Raw genomic sequence first — 23254 nt, 5'->3', positions numbered from 1 at the left:
TGGGCTAAATGTGTGATTACACTGTGCATGTTGTAAAAAAACATTGTCCTCATATTTCTATTTCTCATTTTTGTCATTTAGCAGACGCTCTTATCCAGAGTGACTTACAGTAAGGAGTGCATACATTTTCATACTTTTTTGTACCGGTGTCCGATGGGATAAGTGTTCAGTACCATCCACGTTGCTGTGTTACTTAAGCCCTTACTTATACCTTATACCATGTATCCTTTGTTCTGCACATTGTGTTTGTGCCCACATTTTTAGACAGGTGTATATGATTCAAAAACACATTGTGGTGTGACTGTGATCAGATTTTATAGGTGTAAATGGACAAAGGATGAAGGACGCATGTTAGAGGCAGGTATACAGGGCTTAAATACATTTTTGTCACAATGTTTTGTGATGTGTTCTAATGTGGCTCTGCTTAGTTGCTCAAACATCCTGCAATAAATGTTGTTAAATTAGTAATAATATTTTTTTTCTCCTTATGTGTTTTATGGGTGAAGTAATCCAAAAGTAACTGAAAGTAATCCGATTACGTTACTAGTTAAGGTAATCCAAAATGTAATTAGTAGCCAAACCCACTGGCTCCAGGTCATCTATAGGTCTTTGCTAGGTAAAGCCCCGCCTTATCGCAGCTCATTGGTCACCATAGCATCCCCAAAGCCAACTCTCCCTTTGGCCGCCTTTCCTTCCAGTTCTCTGCTGCCAATGACTGGAACGAATTGCAAAAATCACTGAAGCTGGAGTCTTATATTTCCCTCACTAACGTTAAGCATCAGCTGTTAGAGCAGCTTACCGATCATTGCACCAGTATACAGCCCATGTGTAAATAGCCAACCCAACTACCTCATCCCCATATTGTCATTTATTTTTTTGCTCCTTTGCACCCCAGTATCTCTACTTGCACATTAATCTACTGCACATCTGTCACTCCAATGTTTAATTGCTGAATTATAATTATTTCGCCACTATGGCCTACCTCCCTAATATTTGCACACACTGTATATAGATTTTTCTATTGTGTTATTGACAGTACGTTTGTTTATCCCATGTGTAACTCTGTCTTGTTTGTATCGCACTGCTTTCCTTTACCTTGGCCAGGTCGCAGTTGAAATGAGAACTTGTTCTCAACTGGCCTACCTGGTTAAATAATAATAATAAAATAATAATAAAAAATAAAAAAGGTATACTACTGGGGGCAGAATGTACCCTAGTGGTTAGAGTGTTGGGCCAGTAACCGAAAGGTTGCTGGATCGAATCCCCGAGTCGTTCTGCCCCTGAATAAAGCAGTTAACCCACTGTTCCCCAGTAGGCTGTCATAGTAAATAAGAATTTGTTCTTAACTGACTTGCCTAGATAAATACAATTTACAATTTTAGACAGGTAACTGTAACGGATTACATTTAAAAAAGTAACCTACCCAACCCTTGTTATCTATACAATACAAGAACAATTGCCCGTACATTGGAATAACTATGGAATATCTGATCTGCTCTATGTTGACGTATGTCTGTTCCAGCGTGTGCTATTTAAGGCTGGTGTTCTGTCTTTCTGGAGATCTGTTTCTTAAATGATAGAAACACAGTATTGTGCACCACCATTCTGTGAGTAGACTTTAATTATCGCAATCATCTCTTATTCTGAGACTGTAAGGACTGCCGTTGAATTAGCCAGTGATATAATTCTTGTCTTGGCTGTTCATAACATTATTTTGAATTGTGTTTATTTGTATCATTCCAGAAGCAGAAACCGTTTAAGCTTCGACGCAATAATACATTTAGATTTGAGTCATCTTTATCCAGAGCAACTTGCAGTTAGTGCATTCATCTTAAGAAAGCTAGGTGGGACAACCACATACAGTATCTCACCAAGCTTTAACTCCACATTACAGCAGGGCTCTTCTCTTCCAGCAACCTGCACCAGAAGTACTGCATGCAAAAATAAACATGTTTTATTGTAACAAACACCAGATATGTGCAGTGAAATGTGTAGTTTTAAAGGGTCAGCCATAGTAGTATGGCATCCCTGGAGTAAATTACAGTATGGTTAAGTGCCTTGCTCAAGGGTACATCAACAGATATTTCACATTGTCGGCTTGGGGATACTGGTCCACCACTCTAACCACAAGGCTCCCTGCCACCCTGAGCCTAATTCACAATAAACATCATGTGTAAACATGAACAGTAAAAGTGATGCCCTGAATGCATAATACTGTATCTTGCACTGAGGGACTCCATTGATATAGAGTTTATATTACAATCTAATCAAACACCTGTGTATTAAGGAGCAGATAGCTCCCATTGGATTATACTGTATCAGGGGCCAGAATCAGATTAACAACAAGTGGTCAGTCAGGCCTATTCAGCTGCTCAACAGGCTCAACGGGCAATCTGGCTGACTGGTTGGTAATTAAAAACTGTCAAGATATGGAGAGGTGGGCACGCAAGCACACACAGAACAGATGCCATACACATGATCAACATCCTTCTCGAAATACAGATAATGATAATGCAATTGGACATAATAACATGCAATTGACCATTAAATCGATGCATATCATCTTTTAGTCATTTAGCTGACACTCTTTTCCAGAACGACTTACATGCAGACTTTTCAACTAGTTGGCTCGGGATTCAAACCAGAAATTTTTCGGTTACTGGCCCAACACTCTTAACCGCTATGCTAATGGCCCCCTAAATCACACATCATAAGGGCCCTATGTTTTGCACAATCATGTGACAGAGAACAATTTTATCCTGTATTTTAAGCCTTATCCAGAAATGAAAGGCATTGTCTGAGGATGGTGCTGGACCATCTGACATAAAAAGGGGACAAAAAGGGGACAGTTTGATGAAAAACTTTTCAATAAATGTTCAGATCCAGGCATGTCACATGATTGTCCAAAATACAGGCCCCTACAAGTCATGCATGTAATCTGAACTAGCATGTAAGATAGACAGCGGACATAGAACAGGTTGAGGGGGGGTTCTGTGAAATAGACTCACTTCAGACAGCGGACATAGAACAGGTGGGGCGGGGGGGGGTTCTGTGAAATAGACTCACTTCAGACATTGGACACAGAACAGGTTGAGGGGGTGAGGTTTGTGTGAAATAGACTCACTTCAGGCAGTGGCACACAGAACAGGTTGAGGGGATGAGGTTTGTGTGAAATAGACTCACTTCAGACAGTGGGACACAGAACAGGTTGAGGGGGTGCGGTTTGTGTGAAATAGACTCACTTCAGACATTGGACACAGAACAGATTAAGGGGATGAGGTTTGTGTGAAATAGACTCACTTCAGGCAGTGGGACACAGAACAGGTTGAGGGGATGAGGTTTGTGTGAAATAGACTCACTTCAGACAGTGGGACACAGAACAGGTTGAGGGGATGAGGTTTGTGTGAAATAGACTCACTTCAGACAGCGGACACAGAACAGGTTGAGGGGATGAGGTTTGTGTGAAATAGACTCACTTCAGACAGTGGGACACAGAACTAGTTGAGGGGATGAGGTTTGTGTGAAATAGACTCACTTCAGACAGTGGGACACAGAACAGGTTGAGGGGATGAGGTTTGTGTGAAATAGACTCACTTCAGACAGTGGGACACAGAACAGGTTGAGGGGATGAGGTTTGTGTGAAATAGACTCACTTCAGACAGTGGGACACAGAACAGGTTGAGGGGATGAGGTTTGTGTGAAATAGACTCACTTCAGACAGTGGGACACAGAACAGGTTGAGGGGGTGAGATTTGTGTGAAATAGACTCACTTGAGAGGTTGTCAAGCAGCACTAGACAGGAACAGGCCTAGTGTTGCAGAACCAGAGCAGGAGTTTGGAGAGAGAGGAGCAGCCACTGGAGGAGAAGGGGGAGGGGGGGGGGGGGGGGGGAGGCGGAGAAGGAGGGGGAAGGAAGAGGCAGCACAGGGTAGCAGGAGCAGAGGTCCAGACAACGGAAGAGAGAGCAGAGGGAGGGAAGGAAAATAACATAAAAGGAAGAGGAGGGAAAAGGCAGAGGAGAAGAGGTGAGAGGGAGAAACAAAGAGAGCGGGGAAAAATCTGGTTAATCAACACCCAAGTGACTCATTCAACAGTTACTAACCCACAGCTAGCGTACATGCAGCCAGGTCCTGTATGAGGCAGCTCTCCTCTAATTAGGAAGACCTTTCGTCAGAGCATTAATCATGATGGTTTCATTACGGTGCTTTATTCAAGCAGTTAGATGAATTAAAAAACAAACAGAGAAAATGCAATGCACCATCATTAAAGTGAATGAAAGGAGAGGTTGAAAAAGTATGTATATAAAAATATGTACAGTAGCTAATAACATAGAAGAAGCTTTGAGAGGACGTGACAACAAAACAGAGATAACAGGGACCATGAAATCAGTCAGACTGGCTCAGTGTTTACTTCTGGGCTAAAGTCAACATCCGTTCCGCGTTGATTCAACATAATTTCTTGTCTTTACCCAACAGTGAGAGTTGGGTTGTTGTTGTTGACAGAGGAGGGTGTATTGAATTGCTCTAGAGGTCTAAGGAATAGAGTGAGTCTGACCACTTTCTATAGCAGCCGTCCCCACTCAATAACATGTTACTGAGTCCCCAGACAAACCTACAGTACATACATTGATTGATGGTCCTCAATCATGATATGGTTATTAAAGAAGGTCCTCGGACAAACTTATATAGCTATTGATTGATGTTATGGTAAGGAGGAAAAAGGGTTATTAAAACAGAAATATAGCACAAATCACACTGAGAAATCAAGATGATATTCAAGATACATTGCATTTAGCCCATAAATACATTTACAAGATCTGAAAACATGTAGTTGTGTTTGTGATCACATTGTAATAATTAAGCAATAGGCCATGAGAACCCACTGATTATTGTGAACAACACACGGGTAAGGGCTGCTCTTAGGCACAATGCGGTTTTGGTGCCAGGTGACAATGTCATTCTCTTGTCAATATATTTACCACTGCTTTGGCAACTTCCTGTTTCTTTGTGATTATTTTCTGCCAGCAGACAAAACAACCCAGACTCCCCACGCTGTCCAGACATTGTCTGTTCCAAACCTGACACATACACACATATGTGTGGCATTGTTTCAAAGCCATTCTACCAGAACCAAACATCCAGGTCCAGACTGAGTGAGTACAGGAAGTCTATTACAGATAGCATACAGTGTGCTGCTCAGTGTTGTACATGCTGCCTGATGGAGCCAGTAAGCAATCTGTGAAAATGAGGTCAAATACCCCGGAGGGACACACTGCATCCGGTGAAGACTGCTAACCCAGAGATACTCCATAATATATCCAGTACACCGTAGCCTATAAGACGGGGACCACAGTAGAGCAAATATCTGTTTAGAATATGTCTGTTATTTGATAGCTCTGTATTCATAATGAGGGATGGAGTCCAAGGGCATTTGATCATCCTGAACTGAGAGGGTTTCAAATGTGCCCAGTTGGTGCCCACCGCAGTGAATCTGCAATGCCATGCCAGCCGGTGCTCACAAGCAGCCCCCGCGTCTGTGAGACTGTACATGTTTTCTTTGCATCGCTACACACTCCCCTGACAGAATAATGCTAAGCTCAGGGGAGAGCTGTCATCGCTGTGGCAGTGTCGACTGGGAGAAAACCAAATGTAGGACTGGGTTTTGCTGGCTCTGCTCTCTGTTATTTCTCTATATACACTATATATACAGGGGCGGCAGGTAGCCTAGTGGTTAGAGCGTTGGGCCAGTAACCAAAAGGTTGCTAGATCGAATCCCCAAGATGACAAGGTAAAAATATGTTGTTCTACCCCTGAACAAGGCAGTTAACCCACTGTTCCTAGGCCGTCAATGTAATTTGTTCTTAACTGACTTGCATAGGTAAAAATAAATATGAAAGTATGTGGACACCCCTTCAAATGAGTGGATTTGGCTATTTCAGCCACCCCCATTGCTGACAGGTGTGTAAAATTCAGCACGCGACCATGCGATCTCCATAGACAAACATTGGCAGTAGAATGGCCTTACTGAAGAACTCAACAACTTTCAATGTGGAACCATCATAGGGTCCCACCTTTCCAACAAGTCAGTTTGTCAAATTTCTGCCCTGCTAAAGCTGCTCCGGTCAACTGTAAGTGCTGTTATTGTGAACTGGACACGTCTAGGGGCAACAACGGCTTAGACACAAAGTGGTAGGCCACACAAGCTCACATAACAGGTCCGCTGAAGCGTGTAATAAATCGTCTGTCCTCGGTTGCAACATTCACTACTTCCAAACTGCCTCTGGAAGCGATGTCCGGAGATTCATGAAATGGGATTCAATGGCTGAGCAGCCTCACAGTGAGGTCACAATTCCAAGTGTCGGCTGGAGTGGTGTAAAGCTCGCCGCCATTGGACTCTGGAGCAGAGGAAACGCGCTCTCTGGCGTAATGAATCAAATCACACTTCACCATATGGCAGTTCGATGGACAAATCTGGGTTTGGCAGATGCCAGGAGAATGCTACCTGCCCGAATGCATAGTGCCAACTGTGAAGTTTGGTGGAGGAGGAATAATGGTCTGGGGCTGTTTTTCATGGTTCGGGCTAGGCCCCTTAATGCTCCAACATATAATGACATTCTCGTGGATTCTGTGCTTACAACATTGTGGCAACAGTTTGGGGAAGGCCATTTCCTATTTCAGCATGACAATGCTCCTTTGCACAAAGCAAGTTCCGTACAGAAATGGTTTGTCAAGATCGGTGTGGACGAACTTGACTGGCCTGCACAGAGCCCTGACCTTAACCCCATCGAACACCTTTGGGATGAATTGGAACGCTGACTACAAGCCAGGCCCAATCGCCCAACTTCTGTGCCTGACCTCACTAATGCTCTTGTTGTTGAATGGAAGCAAGTCAGCGCAAAAATGTTCCAAAATCTAGTGGAAAGTCTTCCCAGAAGATTGGAGGCTGTTATAGCAGCAAAGGGGGGACCAACTCCATATTAATGCCTATGATTTTGGAGTGAGATGTTTGATGAGCAGCTGTCCATATACTGTTGTATAATCCCTATTAACACTGGAGCTGATGCAGAACACTGCTGTTGGTTCATGATACTGCCATGTGGTTTATCTCCCCTACACACACATTGGCCAAGGATTAGTTTATACAACAATCACGCAATAACAGCTCTTCTACTCACACATAAAAAAAGGAGAAGGTCAAAGAGGAGGCATTCTTGTTCAAGGTAAGACACCTTGTGGAAGAGTAGACTGAATAATGCATCACAACCGTTCCACATCTGAAAAACAGCAACCCCTTCAGTTTTATATATTCATAATAAATGTGGTCAGATGAAAGAAAAGATGATGTACCTAGGTCTTTAGAGCTGTTGATCTATAGCTGAATGCTCTTTCCACCTAGTCCTTCAAATACTATTCAATATTTCTAGTAAAACTTTGAAGCATATGTAGGGGTCAACACTGAGGGGCAAGAGCAACTGGCAGTATGTCAGCATGTCTTTGAAAAATACATTATTTTAAAGTGTGGAAAAAGGTCAAATGTTCCTCTCTCAGGGCTGTCCCTGTGATGAACATCTAATATGTTTACATAACCACAAAATCCCTCCTACAACTCTCTTTAGAAGTGGATATTGTAATATAGTAACAGGGAAAATTGTTAGTAGCAAAACGTCATAAAATAATTGAGCTTTAACTTAAAATATAAATCAGAATAAATGTAATTTATGGCACACAGAAGGGAGCCAGGAAGTGCGAACCAACACAAACAGTGGCTTCTAGCGCCTCAGACATGACGACCGTCTGGCCTTTCTCTCTACGCTCACTTAACATGGCTTAGAAATATGGCTGCTGGGAGAAAAACACAACTAGACCTACAACCACTAGACCTACAACAAATAGACCTAACACCACTAGACCTACAACCACTATACCTACTAACCACTAGACCTACAACCACTATACCTACTAACCACTAGACCTACTAACCACAAGACCTACTAACCACTAGACCTACTAACCACTAGACCTACTAACCACTATACCTACTAACCACTATACCTACTAACCACTAGACCTACTAACCACTAGACCTACAACCACAAGACCTTCAACCACTAGACCGCTAGACCTAACACCACTAAACCTTCAACCACTAGACCACTAGACCTAACACCACTAGACCTTCAACCACTAAACCTACAACCACTACACCTACAACCACTACACCTACAACAGCTAGACCTACAACTACTAGAGCTACCACCACTAGACAACTAGACCTACAACCACTAGACCTACAACCACTAGACCTACAACCACTAGACCTACAACCACTAGAACTACAACTACTAGAGCTACCACCACTAGAAAACTAGACCTACAACCACTAGACCTACAACCACTAGACCTACAACCACTAGACCTACAACCACTAGACCTACAACCGCTAGACCTACAACCGCTAGACCTACAACCGCTAGACCTTCAACCGCTAGACCACTAGACCTAACACCACTAGACCTACAACCTCTAAACCTACAACCACTAGACCTTCAACCGCTAGACCTTCAACCGCTAGACCACTAGACCTAACACCACTAGACCTACAACCACTAAACCTACAACCACTAGACCTACAACCGCTAGACCACTAGACCTACAACCACTAGACCTAACACCACTATACCTACAACCACTAGACCTACAACCACTAAACCTACAACCACTAGACCTACTAACCACTAGACCTAACACCACTAGACCTACAACCACTAGACCTACTAACCACTACACCTTCAACCACTAGACCGCTAGACCTTCAACCACTAGACCTAACACCACTAGACCTAACACCACTAGAGCTTCAACCACTAGACCTAACACCACTAGACCTACAACCACTAAACCTACAACCACTAGACCTACAATAACTTCAACAGTCTGATTGTATCAACGGCCTCAGTGTTCTATATTTGGCCATTTAAACCATAACAGGCTATTATGGTTCAACAAGCTTTTGGGGCGGCAGGTAGCCAAGTGGTTAGAGCATTGGACTTGTAACCGAAAGGCTGCCAGATCAAATCCCAGAGCTGACAGAGTAAAAATCTGTCGTTCTACCCCTGAACAAGGTTAACCCACTGTTCCTATGCTGTCATTGAAAATAAGAATTTGTTCTTAACTGACCTGCCGAGTTAAATAAGGGTGAAAAATAAAAGCTTTCACATACATTGTACGTGATCAGATTGCAGATGTCAGTATTTATACTGGACAGTTGTTTTCTTGCAATGCATACAAAGAATTGTATAATATGATTTAATGGCCTGAAATTCAATATGTTTGTAATGATGCTGTAGATTTAAGATTAACTTAAGGGGTCAACTGAATAGCCGTGTGGGTGGGTGGCAATTTCATCTGCTTTTACTCAGGAGTCAAAAAGGCATACGCGTGACTCCAGTACTCAGAAGGTCAAGGCTTCACATCCCTGCATACCCTTATTTGTTTACATACAACTGACTGGAACTGCAGCAGGCGTAACCATAGAAATAGAATGAAGGGAAGCTGTGTGATCATGTGGATCGTGTGGTTAGAGTTAGATGAGGTTGGAGCATGCCAAGAGAGAAATAACTACTAGGAGGCGAAATGTGCCCCATTCATTCATGTGGTAGATAAGAATCTGACCGTTGCATCTGGGTACATGTCAGCTCCTGTGAGCATCACACCGACCAGTATTTAACTCCATGTGTCCCAGAGGAGAGAAAGTACTGATTCTTGAACAGGTCATGAAAAATGTGACCAACTTCAGGCATTTATTGCTGTTAAATATTACATTTGAAATGTACTCTGCATAATTACCCCAACAGACAGAAGGTAAAAGTATCTGAGTTAATGTCTTCATTTTTAATTTCCTTTAGTTTATTCCCATTTCAACTCACCACTTAGTGATGTAATCTATTGGCTGGTTTCTTTCTCTACCCCTGAACTTTTGTCCATTATGGACTTGTGGTGCTCTCTCATGCTGTTCTTTCCCATTTTACTGCAGAGGTAATCATCTAGAACCAAAGATCAAACTTGATCAACAATATGACCTTTCTCCCCATTCACTGTGGTAATTAGTGGTATTAAAGAAGCTGTGGTGGCCAGCAGCAAACTACACCAATTTGAGTAACTTGTGCACAACGTTCAGTTTTCCTACAGTATCTCTACCTGGCATCCTGCCCAGTACACCTATATAGCCTGGTCTTGGCCCCTAGACAGCATTTGATCACTCACAAGCACGAGGTTGACATCTCGGTAAAGGTGGAGTTTGGGGTGTGATCAGGAATCAGCTGCTCCTAGCAGGGGTAATAATATACTTTTACGGTGCAATGTATCTACACCTGGCTGCCGAGATGGATCAATGCATCCTTCACTCTAGCCACATATTAATATAGTCTGTTTAACTGGGAGCAGGGCCCCACTGAGTGAAGAATGAAGACAGAAGGAGATTGTTAGTAGGGCCTGTATTTTAATCACACTCTGCTGTGTTCGGTAATCACTGATCATTACATTTTACATGGGTTCCTTCCACAACTTATTCTCTCAGGTCTATAGTGTGGTTGCCTCTCAACAGGGGCTGGGGCCCGCCGCCTTGCGCCTCTCCACAGCTGCTCCGACCAACAGACATCCCAGCATACTTCACTTCTCTGTTTATCAGCCCGATTAAAATGCTGACAGCTCCACCATTTGGAAACTGTTCCGGGGATTTATGTTCTCCCAGAGTTTCCAAGTGCCGCAGCAGAAAACAACTATTTTTTGCGGGGACATTTTGGAGAGTCTTTCATGGTCATTTATACTTTTCAATCTGGATATATTCTCAACATGTTCTGTTTACAGCGCAGACTCCCAGGGCGGAGGAGAACATTGTTAAACTACAAACGTATATGCTTTCAATTAAGGATTGTTAGCACAATCGGTCTATCAACCCTTAGATGTGACACCCAAGTTCTTAAACTCTATTTAGTATTATAAAACATTAACCATTTAACTTAGAAATTCAATATATACTTGAATGTACCCACACCTTTTTTCTGAAATAACTTCATACAAAAACACAATCTTACACACTTGACTAAATATAAGTCACATATTTATGTTTTCTTATGTGTTCATGTTCAGCCCTTTTGCCAGTTCAAAGAGTGGGTGTCACAGGGCCCAGTCCTATGGTCTGTTTCTGAACACTTCTTATTTCTATGGCAACAAAAGGGTTGTCAGTAGTGAATGTTTTTCAAACACGCACACTTGAAGTTTCCTTCTTTTTCTGTCCGAACAAGACTTGGTATGTGTGTTTTGTCTAGGTTTCAGTGTAAACTGTATTTTACAACAGGACAGAAGAGAAAGAGTGAATTGTTAACTGACCATATCAGAGGTTCACTTGCCTGAGAGACTGGTGCAAGTTGACGAAACATCATTTGTTTTATTTGATCTCTTATTTAATTTAGTCCCATGACAATATAATTACAAATATTAAAGAAAGTTTAAAGTCATTATGTCGGTTAACATATCTACTCTGTCTTTTTCCTGTTGATTAATGGTAATAACATTCATGTCGCCGTAGCAACAAAAAAAACAAATCAAGTTTCAATTTGTCTGCAGTAATATCTGCATTCGTACATTGTGTAATAAGAAGTCTCTTGTGTTGTAATATTTCAGTCAGGGAAAAGCAGTTATGAACTAAATAATGACTACACTTTCAGAAAAAAAGGGTTCCAAAAGCATTATTTGGCTGTCCCCTTAGGAGAACCCTTTTTGGTTCCAGGTAGAACTCATGCAGGGGAGGCGGATGTCTCTGGTAGAGATCCACACATGCTGTCCGGGGTGAAAGAGTGGCATAGGTCGGCGGCATCTGTCGGCAAAGCGTTTCTGGGTATTAGAGGCTTCCTGCAGATGCCGGTGAGCGGTCTCCCATACCCGCTCACTACGCCGAAATCAGTCGTCAACAGCTGGGACAGTACTAGGCTCCGCCTCCCAGGGAAACATGGGGGGGTTGGTAACCAAGTACACACTGAAACGGATTAGGGTGGAGGGATGAATGCATGAGTGAGTTCTGAGGGTATTCGGCCCAGGCCATATACCGACCCCAGTCGTGTGCCGATGCAGAACATTGTTGGCGAAGGTACTTCCCTATTTCTTGGTTCAGGCATTCCGCCTGCCCGTTGGTCTGGGGATGGCACCCGGAGGAGAGGCTGAGGGCGACCCCCAGTCGGTCACAGAAGGCTCACCACACCAGGGAGACAAACTGGGGCCCGCGGTCAGAGACTATGTCCTCCGGAGTCCCATAAAGACAAAACACCTGCTGGAACATACACTCAGCCAATTCCATGGCGTTAGGTAAATGAGGAGGAAGAAACAGACAACACATTTTTGAAAAACGGTCTACTATGACAAGGATGGTGGTGTTACCAGAGGATTCAGGAAGGTCTGTGATAAAATCAACAGCTATGTGGGACCAGGGTCTGTGAGGGATTGGCAAAGGTTGAAGCTCTTCGGAAGGGAGATGACGAGGGCTTTTGGTTTGGGTGCAGACTGGTCAGGAGTGTACGTAATCCCTTACGTCGGATGCCATTGAGGACCACCAGAACTTCCGGGCTAGAAGTTTGGTGGTTCGTGTAATGCCCGGATGTCTTGACCCCAAGGACGTGTGACACCATTGCATCAGTTGGGGTCTAACAGCTGCTGGTACATAACTCCTCCCAGCTGGTGTCTCAGGAGGAGGTCTGAGGTTAGGGCTTCTTGTATGGCAGAGTGAACCTCCCACTGGCCCATAATGCAAGAGCAAGGAAGAATGGGTGTAGGGTCTGAGTTACTGGTCGGAAGGTCAGACTGGTGATAGCAGTTTGAGAGCATCAGCTTTTACGTTTTTCTTTCCAAGGATGTAAGTCACATGACAATGGAAGCGTGTGAAGAGAGCCCAGCAGGCTTGTCTCTAGTTTAACCTCTTGGCCCCTCTGATATATTCCAGATTACAATGATCTGTTAGGACGAGAAAGGGATGTTGTGCGCCCTCCAACAAGTGGCGCCATTCTTCAATGGCCAGCTTAATAGCCAGGAGTTCTGTTCCCCACATCGTAATTCCTCTCAGTGGGGGATAACTTCCTGGAGAAGAAGGCACAGGGATGTGATGTGGGAGGTGTTCCCACCGGCCGAGAGAGACTATGGCTCCTACTCCTACTTCAGAAGCACCTCCAGGGTGAAAGGAAGGGTCGGATCAGGTTGGCGAAGTACAGGAGCTGAGGTGAAGAGGCGTTTTCAAGTTGTTGAGGGTCAGAGTGGAATCAGTCCATTGAAGGGTCTGGGTCTTTTGGCTGGTAAGGGCAGTGAGGGGAGCGGCAGTAGAACTGGAGTTCCGAATGAACCGGCGATAGTAGTTGGAGAACCCAATGAAACGTTCCTTAACGGTGGTGGGTTTGTGCCCATTACTGACGGCAGTGACTGTGTTCTCATCCATGCTGACCCCTCCAGGTGTCAGTACGAAACCGAGGAAGTTAACAGAGGTTACATGGAGGTGCTCTTTTCAGTCTCAACATAAAATGTTAGTCAAGGACCCGTTGAAGAACCTGCACATGCTGTATGTGTTCCTTCAGGGAGTGGAAGTAAATCAGGATGTCATCAATGTAGACGATGAGAAAGCGGTTGATCATATCCTGGAAAACCTCATTCATAAAGGATTGGAAGACGGCAGAGGCGTTAGTAAGGCCGTAGGACATAACCAGGTATTTGTTGTGCCCTCGTGCGGTGATAAAGGCCGTCTTCCATTCGCCGCCTTCACGTATAGGGACAAGGTCACATGCACTTCGCAGGTCGAGTTTTGTATAGAAGTTAGCGCGGCCCACTTGTTCAAGAGTCGCTGGGATCAGAGGAAGAGGGAAACCGTTCTTGATTGTTACATAATTTAGGGAATGGTAATCAATACATGGACGGAGACCACCATCCTTGGACACAGCCGGGGAAGAAGGACGAATTAAACCATTTGAGTGTTTCATCACTGTAGGTGATAGGTCACTGTAGTACTGTAGGTCTCCATTGCCTCATTTTCTGGGATAAATAGGGGGTAAACACGACCCTTCGGTGGGGACACTCCAGGGAGTCAGTCACTGGCACAGTCTCCTGGGCCATGTGGTGGCAGAGTGGAGGCCTTGATTTTGCTGAAGACATTGCTGTACTGGGCGTATTCAGATGGTATGGTGGGTGGCACTGCAGCGGCAGAGTGGAAGGGAAGGATGGGACAACTTCCAGGTAGAAGACCAGGATTGTCGTTCACCTTGTCACCACGAGATGGCAGGGTTATGATGACAAAGTCAGGGGTGTCTGAGGATGAGTGGCTGTTTGGTGGATGAGAGTTCCATTATTTGAACGCTTTCGGTGTGGAAGACTCCAATCTGGAGAGTGACGCTCTGTATCAGGTGCATAATGAAGCCCGTGCCCAATGGCTGCCCATCCAGGGTGTTAATCCTTAAGGGAGGGGTGACATGTGGTAGATCAATGTCAAGCTCTTGTACTAGCTGGTGATCGATATTATTACCTGCTGCTCCCGAATCTATCAAGCGCTCTATGCACTTAGTAACCCCCTTCACGGTTATCAATACTGGGATGGACAATTTATTCTGGGAGATATTTAGAAATAAGGACACGCCTACCTGCATGGCAGCGGAGGGACCCTTCTCAACTCTCCGTTGGGGACGAACAGGGCAATGGCTGAGAAGATGATCTTTCTCTCCACAGTATAGGCAGAGCCCTTCTTGGATCCGCCATTGACGTTCGATACATGGGAGAGGTGCATGGCCCAACTACATGGCTCTGAAAGACTAGGAAGGGATCACGGAAAGAGAAGGTGTCGCATTCCTGGGTGGTAGAGCTCTTCGGGCAGCTGAATTGCATCCTTGTTATAGTTCTAAGAGGTCTCCAATAGGACGACCGGAAGGAGAGTGATCGAATACCCCTTTGATGAGGGTGTGGAAATGGGTGACAGATCCGAGTTCTGTGCTGTTGGCAGTCCAAATGGCGGTGGCCCAATCCAGGGCTTTGCCTGTGAGTTGAGACGCAACAAAATCCACCCTGCTCTTGTCGGCGGCGAAGTTAGTGGGGTTGTGCTCAATGTATTTGCTGCATTGCATCAGAAATCCCTGACAATCCCTGACATTTCCCAGGTGAACCATCATATTTTCCAGGCATGAATATAAATGAAGGAGTGCTATGGGTTACAATTCCTGGCATTGGAGGAGTAGGGATAGGCAGGTGTTTATTTTGCCTTCACAGAAGGCAGGAATCGTGGTCACAGGCAGGCAATGGTCATACACAGGTAGGCAAACAGGCAGGTGAATCAAAACTAGGACTGAAGGCTATAACTGGTTCTGACAAATGAGCTAGGAAAAGGCTTAGTAGAGTCAAAATGAACAATACCTCACAAAGGCACAAACAGAATGAACTGAACTAAATAAGGAGCTGATGAGACCAGGTGAGTAACTAACACAGGTGAAATCAATGAACAAAAATGAAAGACAGGGCTATGTTCAAGAACACACAGAGACAGGGCTACATTCAAGAACACAACCAAACAGAACACAAGGTTGACTAAGAAAATAAATACAGAACCTTACACCTATCTGTTGTTCCATGTAGGGAATCTGTTACTCAGTGCGTTTGTATTGGCTAATACCCGCCCCCCCCCTCCCTCCTTATAGAATTTGTGGAATGTTTTTCCTTCTTAATGCATTTGAGCCAATCAGTTGTGTTGTGACAAGGTAGGGGTGGTATACAGTAGCCAGTTTGAAGTTCCAGAACTTTGAAAGTTTCCTCAAGTGCAGTTGCAAAAACCATCAAGCGCTGTAATGAAACTGGCTCTCATGAGGACCACCACAGGAAAGGAAGAACCAGAGTTACCTCTGCTGCAGAGGATAAGTTCATTGGAGTTACCAGCCTCAGAAATTGCAGCCCAAATAAATGCTTCAGAGTTCAATAACAGACACATCTCAACATCAACTGAGGAGACTGCATGAATCAGGCCTTCATGGTCGAATTGCTGCAAAGAAACCACTACTAAAGGACACCGATAAGAAAAAGAAAGACGAGCAATGGACATTAAACCGGTGGAAATCTGTCTTTTGGTCTGATGAGTCCAAATTTGAGATTTTTGGTTCCAACCGCTGTGTCTTTGTGAGACTCAGAGTAGGTGAATGTATGACCTCTGCATGTTTTGTTCCCACATTGAAGCATGGAGGAGGAGGTGTGATGGTGTGGGGGTGCTCGGTGATACTTACATCCCATCTGGTTTGCGCTTAGTGGGACTATCATTTGTTTTTCAACAGGACAATGGGACAAAATACCTCACAGGTTGTGTAACGGCTATTTGACAAAGAAGGAGAATGATGGAGTGCTGCATCAGATGACCTGGCCTCAACAATCACCCGACCTCAACCCAACCCAATTGAGATGGTTTGGGATGAGTTGAACCGCAGAGTGAAAGAAAAGCAGCCAACAAGTGCTCAGCATATGTGGGAACTCCTTCAAGAATGTTGGAAAAGCATTCCAGTTGAAGCTGGTTGAGAGAATGCCAAGAGTGTGCTAAAACTGTCATCAAGGCAAAGGGTGGCTACTTTGAAGAATCTCAAATATAATATAAATATATTTATATATTTTTTTTTGTTGTTGCTACTACCTGATTCCATATGTGTTATTTTATAGTTGTGATGTCTTCACTATTATTCAACAATGTAGAAAATTATACAAATAAAGATAAACCTTTGAATGAGTAGGTGTGTCCAAACGTTTTGACTGGTACTGTACATCAGGTCCAATGTCTAGTGACCCTATAATAGCCATGTAACATACATCAGGTCTAACCTCTAGTGACCCTATAATAGCCATGTAGCATACATCAGGTCTAACCTCTAGTGACCCTATAATAGCCATGTAACATACATCAGGTCCAACCTCTAGTGACCCTATAATAGCCATGTAGCATACATCAGGTCTAACCTCTAGTGACCCTATAATAGCCATGTAGCATACATCAGGTCTAACCTCTAGTGACCCTATAATAGCCATGTAGCATACATCAGGTCCAACCTCTAGTGACCCTATAATAGCCATGTAGCATACATCAGGTCCAACCTCTAGTGACCCTATAATAGCCATGTAGCATACATCAGGTCCAACCTCTAGTGACCCTATAATAGCCATGTAACATACATCAGGTTTAACCTCTAGTGACCCTATAATAGCCATGTAACATACATCAGGTCCAACCTCTAGTGACCCTATAATAGCCATGTAGCATACATCAGGTCTAACCTCTAGTGACCCTATAATAGCCATGTAGCATACATCAGGTCTAACCTCTAGTGACCCTATAATAGCCATGTAGCATACATCAGGTCCAACCTCTAGTGACCCTATAATAGCCATGTAGCATACATCAGGTCCAACCTCTAGTGACCCTATAATAGCCATGTAGCATACATCAGGTCCAACCTCTAGTGACCCTATAATAGCCATGTAACATACATCAGGTTTAACCTCTAGTGACCCTATAATAGCCATGTAACATACATCAGGTCCAAACTCTAGTGACCCTATAATAGCCATGTAGCATACATCAGGTCTAACCTCTAGTGACCCTATAATAGCCATGTAGCATACATCAGGTCCAACCTCTAGTGACCCTATAATAGCCATGTAGCATACATCAGGTCCAACCTCTAGTGACCCTATAATAGCCATGTAACATACATCAGGTCTAGCCTCTAGTGACCCTATAATAGCCATGTAACATACATCAGGTCTAACCTCTAGTGACCCTATAATAGCCATGTAACAAACATCAGGTCTAACCTCTAGTGACCCTATAATAGCCATGTAACATACATCAGGTCCAACCTCTAGTGACCCTATAATAGCCATGTAACATACATCAGGTCTAACCTCTAGTGACCCTATAATAGCCATGTAACAAACATCAGGTCTAACCTCTAGTGACCCTATAATAGCCATGTAACATACATCAGGTCCAACCTCTACTGACCCTATAATAGCCATGTAGCATACATCAGGTCTAACCTCTAGTGACCCTATAATAGCCATGTAACATACATCAGGTCTAACCTCTAGTGACCCTATAATAGCCATGTAACATACATCAGGTCTAACCTCTAGTGACCCTATAATAGCCATGTAACATACATCAGGTCCAACCTCTAGTGACCCTATAATAGCCATGTAACATACATCAGGTCTAACCTCTAGTGACCCTATAATAGCCATGTAACATACATCAGGTCCAACCTCTAGTGACCCTATAATAGCCATGTAGCATACATCAGGTCTAACCTCTAGTGACCCTATAATAGCCATGTAACATACATCAGGTCTAACCTCTAGTGACCCTATAATAGCCATGTAACATACATCAGGTCTAACCTCTAGTGACCCTATAATAGCCATGTAACATACATCAGGTTTAACCTCTAGTGACCCTATAATAGCCATGTAACATACATCAGGTCCAACCTCTAGTGACCCTATAATAGCCATGTAGCGTACATCAGGTCTAACCTCTAGTGACCCTATAATAGCCATGTAACATACATCAGGTCTAACCTCTAGAACAGCCAAGGGGATACATTAATTATGCATTGAGTGGACAGAGCAATACAGTTTTTATTCCATTATAGTCTGAGAATTCTAAAATTGGACAGTTGGGTGGGTGGCTGAAATGTAATAAGCCGGCTGCTTGATGTACTACTGCAAGTCTCTGGCTCACCAAGTCTCACAGCAAAGCAAACAGTCTTTGTAGATGGTCATCTGTGTAAACTAATATGTCTCATCAGTCCTCAGATCCAGGAACATGGTGGGAATGTTAAGGCAGCTGCATGGTGGTCATGTAGGCTACAGTTCATGCACATGGACTTGATCCATGTCTCCCCTGCCTAAGAACCCATTCAATATATTAATAATAAAATCTCAAGCTGCCGCCAACACCATCTGAAGAGTATCTGTGGGCTGTAGAGAGTTAGTGAAGGGCTCTCAGGTAGGTGAGGAGGAAGTAGACACTTACTTGAGCACATGGGTGGAGCCGTTGATCTGTGTGGCCGAGCAGGGGGGCCCCGGCCCCAGTGTGGATGGCCGCCTGGCGCTGTAACGCTTTCTCCCACAGCAGAGGATGATGAGGAAGGCACGGCGGAAGGACTTGTTCAGGAAGGCATAGAGAATGGGATTAAGCATGGAGTTAATGTAGCCCAGCCACAGGCATGCTGCCCACAGCTGGCCCGGCACTGTGTAGTTTATAAAGGGGTCCACCACATTGGTGATAAAAAAAGGGGCCCAGCACAGGCAGAAACAGCCCATGATGATGCACAGAGTCTTGGCCGCCTTGGTCTCTGTACGCATGCGGTGGTTTCGCTGGTGGTCGGCGCTGTCTGCCGAGGCGGCCCCCGCCCGTTGCAGCATACTGATTTGGCGTGCGTGCTCCCGTGCAGTCACATAGATGCGCTGGTAGGCCAGCACCATCAACCCCAGTGGGATGTAGAAGGCCACCACGGAACACGTCAGAGCGTAGGGCTTGTTGACCATGAAGACACAAGCCGTCGCGTTGACTGCGTCACCGCTGAACTTCCGTTCCTCTATCTACCAAGGGGTTGAGATGTGGTAACACCACCACCACCACCACAGAGACACAGAGACACACACACACACACACACACACACACACAGAGACACATCACAGAAGAAGAAAAAACACATGGTTAATGTGTCAGTTCATGAAACATTAGTTTCACGGACACAGAACAGTAATCATTCAGAGAATAAGTATATGACATGGCAAGTTTATATGAATCAGATCAATACAGTTCAGTGAAAAATGTTGTCAATTAATTATGTCTATGGTAAGAGGACTGAGCTTGTCAGGGTTTTCTACCATTTACAATGGAGTCCTGTAGACTCCTGTTCATCAAGTAGATTTTCTAAACCCTTAAACGTATCTAGGAGAGCAATGATGAATGGTGCAAAACCAAACTTCCATCAATGCTATTTCCTGAAAGTAGCGACTAGGTCCAGAGTGGGGAAGACGGGGGCTTTGAAACAGATCATTAATCACTGTCCTCCACCGGCACCCTGCCAGAATCTCTGGCCACCTCAGGTCATACCTGTCTCTACTCTGGAGAAAATAAATTCCACTAGTCTACGATTGATAGGTATACGCACTGCATATATACAGTACGCACAGCGTATGACTGCCCTGCTAATGTGCCTTGCTGGATCTTGTAAACTATCAAAAGTAGACCCATAACTGATCCAAATGTTTTACTAATCAAACACGTATTCAAATCACCAGGCTTTTGAACGATTATTCAAATAGGTGTTTGGCAGAAAAGCTAATTCTTTATTTATTGTTTAATTATTCAAGGCTCCCTTTGTTATTTCATTTCAAAATAAAATGCTTGTTTGTATTTGAAGGAATACTCAGCGATATGACGTAGATGCAGAAAGTGAACATTATAGAGGGTCAATTTTCACAACAACTAAGAGCGTTGAAGCGTGAGGCTCAACTCCTCTGCTGTTTTGGTTCCCTGGCTCGTGTACATGCGCAGATACTGTGTGTGACTGTGTGAGAGCGAAGTCTTGTATCTCACTCATCTCAATATCTGCGGTGCTGCTCGTGGCAACGTCATTTAGCTGAGTCCCTCTTTCAAAGGCATGAATGACTCGTATGACATGAATGAACGATTGATTGATTATAGTTTTATCACTTTGGTGCAATGTTCACAACTGTGTGGTACATGTCCACAACTATGTGGTACATGTTTACAACTGTGTGGTACATGCTTACAACTGTGTGGTACATGTTCACAACTGTATGGTGCATGTTCACAACTATATGTTCACAACTATGTGGTACATGTTCACACTTATGTGGTACATGTTCACAACCATGTGCTACATGTTCACAACCATGTGCTATATGTTCACAACTATGCGGGACACGTTCACAATGGCATGGCACATGTTCACAACTATGTGGTACATGTTTACAACTATGCGGTACATGTTCACAACTATGTGGTACATGTTCACAACTGTATGGTGCATGTTCACAACTATATGTTCACAACTATGTGGTACATGTTCACAATTATGTGGTACATGTTCACAACCATGTGCTACATGTTCACAACTATGCGGAACATGTTCACAATGGCATGGTACATGTTCACATATATGTGGTACATGTTCACAGCTAGGTGGTACATGTTCACACCTGTGTGGTACATGTTCACAACTATGTGGTACATGTTCACAACGATGTGGTACATGTTCACAACTATGTGGTACATGTTCACAACTATGTGGCACATGCTTACAACTGCGTGGTACATGTTCACAACTACATTGTACATGTTCACAACTATGTAGTACACATTCACACGTATGTGGTACATGTTCACAACCATGCAGTACATGTTCACAACTATGTGGTACATGTTCACAACTATGGGGTACATGTTCACAACCATGTGGTACATGTTCACAACTATGTGGTACATTTTCACAACTCTTAGTGCACAACTCAAAACAGATCATCCAAGGGGCAGTTGTGAAAACTCTAAGCACATCAAATCAAATTGTATTCGTCACATACAACAGGTGTAGAACAGACAGTGAAATGCTTACTTACAAGGCCTTAATCAACAATGCAGTTTTAAGAAAAATAAGTGTAAAACAAATATTTACTAAATAACTATTTTAAAATGAGTTGCACAATAAAATAACAATAACTAAGGCTATATACACGGGGTTACAGTACCGAGTCAATGTGCAGGGGTACGGTTGGTCGAAGTAATTGAGGTAATATGTATGTGTAGGTAGGGGTAAAGTGACTATGCATAGATAATAAACAGAGTAGCAGCAGCGTAAAAGTACAACACAAAATCATATAAAATCACTTTTTCACCAAGATTAATCAGTGTTTCATCTGGAAATACATATTTCACATTGCAATACATGTTCATATTAAGTAACTGCCTTTTACAATGCAACGCTCGCATTACTTTGATATGATTCTCTTCTCTTTTGTTAACAATCTCTTAGATGTAAAGTCCCCTGTTTAGGGGATCTGCGTGGTTCTGGTACTGGTTCTAACCAACTATTTTGCTTATAAATCGATCTGTGGACACCGTAGATCGAAATCTACAAATGTTTTGCCTGTGTGACGTAGGATTTGAAATCTGAAACCACTTGAAGCTGGAATGTCCCTCCTACCATTTAATCTGCTCCCACTGTCCATCACCTCCTGCCTCAACCCTACATCACAACCACTAACAAAGCGCATGTAAGCGGTGTGTATCTGGTGGCAGTGAAGTCAGACGCTGGAGAGCAGAACTGGGTAATAACCGGAGCAGTTTACTATACATATATATAACCACCGGCATCCAGAATAATAAAGAACGGGTACAAAACCCGACGCGCACCAGACCATAAATGTGCACAAGCACTTACAACAAACAATACCACACAAAGACATGGGGGGAACAGAGGGTTCAATACACAACACGTAACGAGGGAATGAAAACCAGGTGTGTGGGAAAACAAGGCAAAACAAATGGAAAATGAAAAATGGATCGGCGAGGGCTAGAAGACCGGTGACGTCGACCGCCGAACACCACCCGAACAAGGAGAGGAACGTGACAGCGCATGCCTGCATTACTTACATCGTAGTGCATCAGGGGACAATCGTTTCATCCCTATTGTACTATATATATAAAAATATATACATATAATCGAAACACTATCTGTTTTTCATAGATGGACAAGATTAATATGAGATGAGGAAGCCAAGCTAAAGCTCCTTGAGACGTTCACAGCGATGGGGGCAGAAGTTTTGATCAAGAGAGACCTTTATAAAACATGCACATTTTCTCTAACACTAAAGATATCAAAACGTATTTTACAGTATACAGAAGATAGCCATATTTGGTAAAAGACCAAGTCTATATCAAATTCAAATCATTGTATATGGAATACACAATCACCAATTCCTCTTACTGTGCTACAGAAAAACCTCTAATCAAACAACATTGAGAGCATGTGCACTGAATTAAATGGCAACTACACTAAACAGACTTCAAAAGTCGCCCCCGATGTGGTTTAAGTAATGTTGTGAATATGGAAAATCTACCCTTTATAAAGCATGTCATATGGTTACAGATCATTTGTAACACATGTATGTTCTG

The 23254-nt window shown here is 43.5% G+C and overlaps 1 protein-coding gene across 2 annotated transcripts in view; it reads right to left on the bottom strand.

Annotated features, from left to right (window-relative positions):
- htr4 (5-hydroxytryptamine receptor 4) overlaps window positions 1-23254 on the bottom strand; it is a 125715-nt gene that overhangs the window by 18033 nt on the left and 84428 nt on the right. For both annotated transcript variants that reach the window (XM_031789880.1, XM_031789881.1), the window contains one exon: window positions 19081-19649. In XM_031789880.1, the coding sequence (XP_031645740.1) occupies window positions 19081-19649 (569 nt within the window). The remainder of the gene's footprint in view (window positions 1-19080; window positions 19650-23254) is intronic.

Source organism: Oncorhynchus kisutch, linkage group LG15 (assembly GCF_002021735.2).
Source record: "Oncorhynchus kisutch isolate 150728-3 linkage group LG15, Okis_V2, whole genome shotgun sequence".
NCBI lineage: Eukaryota > Metazoa > Chordata > Actinopteri > Salmoniformes > Salmonidae > Oncorhynchus > Oncorhynchus kisutch.
This window is presented reverse-complemented; position numbering and strand designations above follow the sequence as displayed.